This window comes from Alosa alosa, chromosome 3 (assembly GCF_017589495.1).
Source record: "Alosa alosa isolate M-15738 ecotype Scorff River chromosome 3, AALO_Geno_1.1, whole genome shotgun sequence".
NCBI lineage: Eukaryota > Metazoa > Chordata > Actinopteri > Clupeiformes > Clupeidae > Alosa > Alosa alosa.
In genome coordinates this window covers 2,527,345-2,536,536 of record NC_063191.1, presented here as the reverse complement: position 1 = coordinate 2,536,536, position 9,192 = coordinate 2,527,345, and the positions used below count along the sequence as shown (strand labels likewise).

The window sequence follows — 9,192 nt, the reverse complement described above, 5'->3', positions numbered from 1 at the left end:
TGGACACACACACACATTCTCACATACACACTGAGCCTTTGTCCCGCTGGTTTTATAATGAAAAGTCCCAGCCAGTGGCTTTGGCAAAAGTTACCATGCCAACATGGGGAGGGCACACAGGTGCCATGGTTACGAAAGAGTGGGAGGGAGAGAGACGGGACAGAGAGAGGAGGAGTGTAAAGGGCAGAGAGAGAAAGTACACTAGCCTGCACTGGTGCACAGAACTCACTCTCAGCTGATCATAGGAGCATGGAACACACGCTCAGCTGATCATAAGAGCACGGAACACACTCTCAGCTGATCATAAGAGCACAGAACACATGCACTCTCAGCTGATCATAGGAGCACGGAACACACGTTTAGCTGATCATAAGAGCACGGAACACACTCTCAGCTGATCATAGGAGCACGGAACACACTCTCAGCTGATCATAGGAGCACGGAACACACTCTCAGCTGATCATAAGAGCACGGAACATACACTCAGCTGATCATAAGAGCACGGAACACACACTCAGCTGATCATAGGAGCACGGAACACACTCTCAGCTGATCATAGGAGCACGGAACACACACTCAGCTGATCATAAGAGCACGGAACACACACTCAGCTGATCATAGGAGCAGAGAAGGCAGCAGGTGAGTAGAATGGCAACAAAACAAAACCCGAGCGGCTCAGGAAAATAATTATCAGCACATTACTGTTAAGCCTCAAGAGGAAAATAATTATCAGCACATTACTGTTAAGCCTCAAGAGGAAAATAATTATCAGCACATTACTGTTAAGCCTCAAGAGGTCCTAGGTTCCAGCGAAGGTAGTTAGGTAGGTAGGTAGGTAGATAGATAGATAGATAGATATTGATCCTTTCAGCAATTCATCTTCAGCTCATCATACAGCTAGTCAGATAGACAGACAACAGATAAGGAATACACTCTCAGCTGACTGGACTATAGGTAAAACAGATTATTCATCTGACTAAGACTGGTAAAACAGATTGTTCATCTAAGACTGGTAAGAGATTATTCATCTGACTAAGACTGGTAAAACAGATTATTCTCACCAATCTGGTGTATGTGGTCTGTACAAATGAACTTTGTGTGTGTATGTACATAGCTTGCACCAAATAATGTTCCACCTTTAGATAGCTGTGCATGTATGTGTGTATGTGCAGTGTGCATAAGTCCATGTGTGTGTGTGTGTGTTTGTCTTTCTGTCTGTTTATATTTGTAAACATAAACTTTGCATTTGTATGTGTCTACACATGCAAGTGCAAACAAACATTCCAGCTACATTACATATACATATACAAACACACACACACACAAATTACAAACATTAACTTAAACACACACACACACACCCTTGCCCCTGAAATGTTAAGGTATGTAAAGGAAAAAGGCCACTTGTTTTAACACACACAGACACACACTCAACAATAAAAGGGTAATGGGAAACACATGTGTACAATAGTATGTGTGTGTTGTGTCTAGGTTTGTGGTGTGTTCATGTTTATGATGATGATTTGTGTTTGTGCCTGATTTGCTCTGTGTATGTGAAAGTACAGAGTAAGGAGGAGGAGTGAGTGAGAGAGAGGAGGAGGAGTGGAGGAGAGAGAGAGGAGGAGAAAACAAGAAAGAGGAGAGGAGGAAAGAGTGTTTGTGTTTGTGTGTGTGTATGCATGTGTGTGTTTGTGTGTGTGTATGCATGTGTGTGTTTGTGTGTGTGTATGCATGTGTGTGTTTGTGTGTGTGTATGCATGTGTGTGTGTGTGTGTATGCATGTGTGTGGGTGGGTGTGTGTGCATGAGTGTGAGTTGGTGTGTGTGTGTGTGTGGATGACAAGACGGAAAAAAACTGAAAATGACTGAAATTCTCGTGATGCCAGTGGAGTGATGTTCAGAGTTGTCTCTGCGCTGCACCCCCCAACCCACCCCCAAAAAGATGGCATCATGTCATATTGTACCGTTCAGAATTATTGGCACTTTTGGCAAAGTTGACTAAAACAGCTATAAAAAATAATCTTTGGTGATTTATTGTGATCTCACAATGAAAACAATGAGGAAGTAAATGTATTCTGACCCACCCACCCCCAGCTCAGTCGTTATGAGTGTGTGTGCGTGCCGGTGTGTATATGTGTTTGTGTGTGCCGGTATGTATATGTGTTTTGACTGTATATATACAGTCTATGTGTGTGTGTGTGTGCGCCAGTATGAATAGCCTGATATTGCTGTGTTAATTGGGGAAAATAAGGGCCAGCCCAGACAAATTTGCCACATTCTGTTCCCAGTCTGTCCCTGTGTGTGTGTGTGTGAGAGAGAGATTCTTGAGGGTGGATGTGCTGTTTGTGGCTACATGTGGAAGATGATGTCAGAGGATTACTCTCTGTGTGTTTCCTTTACTCTCTCTCTCTATGTGTGTGTGTGTGTGAATCAGCAGGTGTGTGTAAAACATCTACAGTAGTTTCAATTCCTGCTCTGTTCCGAGAAGAACTACTGTAGCAAAAAACTCATGTCATTAGCGCCCGAGTCAGATTATATATCGTCAGTGTGTGTTAGAGGCATATGTGTGTGTTAGACGTGTGTGTGTGTGTGTGTGAGAGAGAGGGAGAGGGAGAGTGGTTTTAGCAGACACTGTGAACACTCTGTCCCTTGGCAGTGCCACTCACAACAGAAGAAAAGAAAGTTTCCTCTCCTCCCTTCCTCTCCTCCCTCCCTCTCCTAGTCTGCACTGACGAGAGGAGAAGAAAGGAACGTTAAAAAAATAAAATAAATGAGCAGAGAAAAGTGGAGGAGAGGAGAAGAGAGGAATATAGAGGAGAGGAGTAGAAGAGAGGAATATAGAGGAGAGGAGAGGAATATAGAGGAGAAGAGAGGAATATAGAGGAGAGGAGAAGAGAGGAATAGAGAGGAGAGGAGAAGAGAGGAATATAGAGGAGAGGAGAGGAGAAGAGAGGAATAGAGAGGAGAGGAGAAGAGAGGAGCATTTAAAGGTACAGAAAAGGGGAGGTGAGGAAAGGAGGGGACAGAGGCACTTTTATTTTTCCTGTTGGTTTTTACTGGCCCTGTAACAGGCACTTTTACAGCCAGCCGTGTGCCCTCAGGACCCCTCCCTCACTCTCTCCATCTCTCTCTCTCACTTTAAACCTCACTCTCTCTCTACCTCCCTCACTCTCCATCTATCTCTCACTTTAAACCTCACTCTCTGTCTTTACCTCCCTCACTCCATCTCTCACTTTAAACCTCACTCTCTCTCTACCTCCCTCACTCTCCATCTCTCTCTCACTTTAAACTCTCTTTCTTTACCTCCCTCACTCTCTCTCTATCTTTACCTCCTTCACTCTCTCTCTCTTCCTAACCTCTCCCGCTCTCCTTCTGTTTGTCTAGTTCACTCTTTCCTCCTCTTGCCCCCCCCTTCTCCCTGTTTCACTCTCTCTCCCTCTTTCACTCTCTCCCTCTCTCTCTCACCAGACAGAAAAGTATCTCCCTTTTTGGGTGTGGAGTTGACTTTCTAACTTTGTTCAGATGATTGTTTTTATTTCTACATTTGTACGTGTCCCCAATAATCTGATGCTTTCTCTTTCTCAGTCAGAAACACTGATCTGATTGTGGTTATGTGTGTGTGTGTGTGTGTGTGAAACACTAACATGTGTGTGTGTGTGTGTGTGTGTTCTTGCGCTCATACAGACACAGTGGCAGAAGCCAGGGCAACCCCACCCAGAATGTGAAGTGCACCACATCGCCGCGGAGATGGCTTTGCCATGGTTATGGTCTCGGTTGCTATGGGCCGTCGCCACAACGCTGGTGGGTGGGCGGATGGCATGGGCGGAGCCTGGCGTGAACATCACGCTCCTCTTCCACAGCGTATCCCATAGCAACAGCCTGCGCAGCTGCCGCTGTGGGCAGCCGGTGTCCGACTGCGATGAGGCGCTCGCCAACCTGAAGTGCAGCTGCCAAACGCTGACCCCTGCTGGACCACGCCAGAATTACGCCTCCCGAGGGACACTGAGTGTGTGGGTGAGTGGAGTCTGAGCAGAGCACAGCGCACAGGGCCATCTGGGAAACTGGTGGACGGTCAGCAGACGTGGAAAAGTCCGGCTTCAGAACGTAAAAGTCGTATCCACATCATGCGTCCACGATGTTCTCAAGCCAACAATGGGCGTCGCGATGACACCTCAGTGTTCAGAAATACGCTTTCCTATTTCTGGACGCATTGTGTGCAAGCTGCATTGTGTTGATTTTAAGGTGGCGGTAGACAGTGCTTGACATATCCTTAGCCATGTAAAAGTTAACTTACATTTTTCTGTCAGACATACATTATATAGAACATCCATAATGAGTGCAGAATTGTCAGCATTTGAAAATATGAGGATTTCACTAATTACCTCTCATTAGCTGGCTGAGGCTACGTTTGCACGTGGCTAGCTATTTCCATAAATGGACATTTCACCCTCTCTCTTTTCAAAAATTACATTGTGCATGTGAAAAATTTCACAAAAATTGTGAAAAAAATTTTAAAAAGATAAAAACAGGATATTCTTTGGTAGAAAACATCTTCTTTAATTTATCCAAATGTTTAAAAATGGACAACACACAATAACTTGCACATCAATCAAACTCTCACACACCAACACCCTGGCCCTTTTAAAGAGCACCAAAATGGGTGTGGTCCAATTAACTCATTCACCATCACCTGCAGACAGTTAGTCAGCTAACATGCTGACAAGAACATGTGCAAAAGTGCATTGAATTAAAAACAGTGTCCTAAAACAGGGAAGATGTAGTCAGCATCTTTACAGTGCACACCTGTTAGTTTTCAGAAAAGTTTTCGTTTACAGTACACTGACCCATGTGTATATGCACTTTTGGCACAGGTGCAAGTTCTGGCGAACATGTAACGAAAGTTTTGCACGTTCGCCAGAACTCTGCTCAAAATCTCTGCTCTGCCCGGAGTATTTAGAAAGAATCGTTTTCAGAGCCGAATTCTCCATTTGCGTGTAAACGAAGGGCACAAACGAAGGGAAATGCCTCAGTTTTTCAAAATAACCATGCACGTCTAAACGAGGTCTCAGAACAGCATAGATATTAGAAAGCTAGATAACGCACTGGGCTCCAGAACATAGATATTAGAAAGCTAGATACCGCACTGGGCTCCAGAACATAGATATTAGAAAGCTAGATAACGACTGGGCTCCAGAACATAGGATATTAGAAAGCTAGATAACGACTGGGCTCCAGAACATGGATATTAGAAAGCTAGATGCGACTGGGCTCCAGAACATAGATATTAGAAAGCTAGATAACGCACTGGGCTCCAGAACATAGATATTAGAAAGCTAGATAACGCACTGGGCTCCAGAACATAGATATTAGAAAGCTAGATACCGCACTGGGCTCCAGAACATAGATATTAGAAAGCTAGATAACGCACTGGGCTCCAGAACATAGATATTAAAAGCTAGATAGCACTGGGCTCCAGAGCGTAGATATTAGAAGCTAGATAGCACTGGGCTCCAGAACATAGATATTAGAAGCTAGATAGCACTGGGCTCCAGAACATAGATATTAGAAAGCTAGATAACGACTGGGCTCCAGAACATAGATATTAGAAGCTAGATAGCACTGGGCTCCAGAACATAGATATTAGAAAGCTAGATAACGACTGGGCTCCAGAACATAGATGTTAAGCTAGATAGCACTGGGCTCCAGAACATAGATGTTAAGCTAGATACGCACTGGGCTCAGAACATAGATATTAGAAAGCTAGATAGCGCTGGGCTCCAGAACATAGATATTAGAAGCTAGATAGCACTGGGCTCCAGAACATAGATATTAGAAGCTAGATAGCACTGGGCTCCAGAACATAGATATTAGAAGCTAGATAGCACTGGGCTCCAGAACATAGATATTAGAAAGCTAGATACCGCACTGGGCTCAGAACATAGATATTAGAAGCTAGATAGCACTGGGCTCCAGAACATAGATATTAGAAAGCTAGATAACGCACTGGGCTCCAGAACATAGATATTAGAAAGCTAGATAACGCACTGGGCTCCAGAACATAGATATTAGAAAGCTAGATAACGCACTGGGCTCCAGAACATAGATATTAGAAAGCTAGATAACGACTGGGCTCCAGAACATAGATATTAGAAGCTAGATAGCACTGGGCTCCAGAACATAGATATTAGAAAGCTAGATAACGACTGGGCTCCAGAACATAGATATTAGAAAGCTAGATAGCACTGGGCTCCAGAACATAGATATTAGAAAGCTAGATAACGACTGGGCTCCAGAACATAGATATTAGAAAGCTAGATAGCACTGGGCTCCAGAACATAGATATTAGAAAGCTAGATAACGACTGGGCTCCAGAACATAGATATTAGAAAGCTAGATAACGACTGGGCTCCAGAACATAGATATTAGAAAGCTAGATAACGACTGGGCTCCAGAACATAGATATTAGAAAGCTAGATAACGACTGGGCTCCAGAACATAGATATTAGAAGCTAGATAGCACTGGGCTCCAGAACATAGATATTAGAAGCTAGATAGCACTGGGCTCCAGAACATAGATATTAGAAGCTAGATAGCACTGGGCTCCAGAACATAGATATTAGAAAGCTAGATAACGACTGGGCTCCAGAACATAGATATTAGAAAGCTAGATAACGACTGGGCTCCAGAACATAGATATTAGAAAGCTAGATAACGACTGGGCTCCAGAACATAGATATTAGAAGCTAGATAGCACTGGGCTCCAGAACATAGATATTAGAAAGCTAGATAACGACTGGGCTCCAGAACATAGATATTAGAAAGCTAGATAACGACTGGGCTCCAGAACATAGATATTAGAAGCTAGATAGCACTGGGCTCCAGAACATAGATATTAGAAAGCTAGATAACGACTGGGCTCCAGAACATAGATATTAGAAGCTAGATAGCACTGGGCTCCAGAACATAGATATTAGAAAGCTAGATAACGACTGGGCTCCAGAACATAGATATTAGAAGCTAGATAGCACTGGGCTCCAGAACATAGATATTAGAAGCTAGATAGCACTGGGCTCCAGAACATAGATATTAGAAAGCTAGATAACGACTGGGCTCCGTGTGTGTGTGATATCTGTATGTAATGTGTGTGTGTGTGTGTGTGATATCTGTATCTGTATGTAATGTGTGTGTGTGTGTGATATCTGTATGTAATGTGTGTGTATGTGTGTGATATCTGTATGTAATGTGTGTGTGTGTGTGTTGCAGGTGTGTGACCCGCGGCTGCTGTGTGATATCTGTATATAATGTGTGTGTGTGTGTGTATGTGAGATCTGTATCTAATGTGTGTGTGTGTGTGTGTGTTGCAGGTGTGTGACCCGCGGCTGCTGTGTGATATCTGTATGTAATGTGTGTATGTGTGTGTGTGATATCTGTATATAATGTGTGTGTGTGTGTTGCAGGTGCGTGACCCATGGCTGCTGTGGGACTGGCTGAGTGGTGTGGAGGTGTGGGACCTGCGTGTGTGTGTGTGCTCCCCCCCCCCCTGCTCTCCCCCCCCCCTGCTGCTGCTGGGGCTGCGCCGCCTGAACTTGCTCCCCTACGGCCACCAGGGGGAGCCCTGGCGCCAGCAGAGCCTCCTGCTGCAGCCCCACGCCCCTGCTGAGCCCCACTCCCACCACCAGGGGGAGCCCCATCTGGTGCTGCTGGACGCCGCCGCACTCATCGGAGAGAGCGCGCTCAGATCGTACAGCGTCATCACCAGCGCTGCTGACACACACGCACACACACATGAGCTCACACACACACTTACACAGCACTTTCAGCAGCTCACGCTGCCACACACACACACCTCCGACACACAGCGGCTCTGCCTGCTCACGTTTGTATACTAGCACAGCGTTTTTCAACCTTTTTTGTGCCACGGCACACTTTTGACACTTAAAATGTCCCACGGCACACTAACATCCTGTGTGAAGAAAAAATAAACATACCATAGCCTAAAATTTCAAATAATACACAGATATGGCCTTATTATGGCTTCTATGCAAGACCTGCTCAATAAAACAAGTGCCCTCTGTTTCATTTGTAGGTGACTATATCTAATTTAATTGTTGTTATGAACTGGATATGTGATGATTCTGTGAATACTGGATATGGGGCCCCCGTTGTACAATGCCTGCATACCACAAATAGTGCATATCATACAATCAATGAGAGCATGTGGTTATAAATTCTTTGATGCAACAGTTGCTTTTCTGGACCAGTGAGTGACATTTGGGTAATTTTCTGCGGCACACCTGATGATCTCTCACGGCACACTAGTGTGCCCCGGCACAGTGGTTGAAAAACACTACTAGTGCACACACACACACCTCTGACACACAGCAGCCCTGCCTGCTCACATTTGTATACTAGTACACACACACACACACACAGAAAGAGAGGGGGGGGGAGACATGCAGTGTACCATATTTCATTCCTGCACTAAAATCAGAAAGCGTTTACCCTGTAGACAGGACACAGTGTAGCCATGTACCCTGCAGACAGGACTCAGTGTAGCCATTTACCCTGTAGACAGGACACAGTGTAGCCATTAAGGACACAGTGTAGCCAATTACCCTGTAGACAGGTACCCTAAACAAGGTATGCAGCATTCAGTGTAGCCATGACAACATTACCCATGTACACAGCATAACCTCCCTATAGACAGGAACCCTACCCAGTTATACAGCATTCGGTGTAGCCATGACAACATGTTCTTACAGACTAGACAGGTGTAGACCACAAGATGTAGCCATAGTAACGCTCCCTTACAGACATGTGCAGCTGCAACACGTTATATAAACATGCATTGCCATGGGACATGCTAATGTGACACAACAATACAGCCTTAATGCTAATAGCTAATGTGACACAACAATACAGCCTTAATGCTAATAGCTAATGTGACACAACAATATAGCCTTAATGCTAATAGCTAATGTGACAACAATACAGCCTTAATGCTAATAGTTAATGTGGACCAAAAATACAGCCATAATGCTAATAGCTGATGCGTATTTGGACCAACAATACAGACATTATGCCAAGCAGGGCTCTCAAGTTTTGAAGTTTGCAAGGAGTGAGACATATAGCAACTTTTTTTTTGTAACAGTAACGCAAATAGTTACTTTCCCTGGTAACGAGTTACTCTTAT

The 9,192-nt window shown here is 44.5% G+C and overlaps 1 protein-coding gene across 1 annotated transcript; it reads left to right on the top strand.

The window, feature by feature from the left end:
- Positions 1–219: 219 nt before the first annotated feature.
- On the top strand, positions 220–8,017 carry LOC125292462 (uncharacterized protein C21orf62-like). The gene is made up of 3 exons (XM_048239760.1): positions 220–639; positions 3,684–4,013; positions 7,457–8,017. Exons 2-3 carry the CDS (start codon positions 3,747–3,749, stop codon positions 7,886–7,888), a joined length of 699 nt encoding a protein of 232 aa, XP_048095717.1. The 5' UTR covers positions 220–639; positions 3,684–3,746; the 3' UTR covers positions 7,889–8,017.
- Positions 8,018–9,192: the final 1,175 nt, after the last annotated feature.

Excerpts from the sequence above, each read along its gene's own strand:
- LOC125292462 (XM_048239760.1), top strand. The coding sequence starts at position 3,747 with ATGGCTTTGCCATGGTTATGGTCTCGGTTGCTATGGGCCGTCGCCACA. Across the intron at positions 4,014-7,456 it reads GAGGGACACTGAGTGTGTGG|GTGCGTGACCCATGGCTGCT; the intron begins GTGAGTGGAGTC and ends TGTGTGTTGCAG.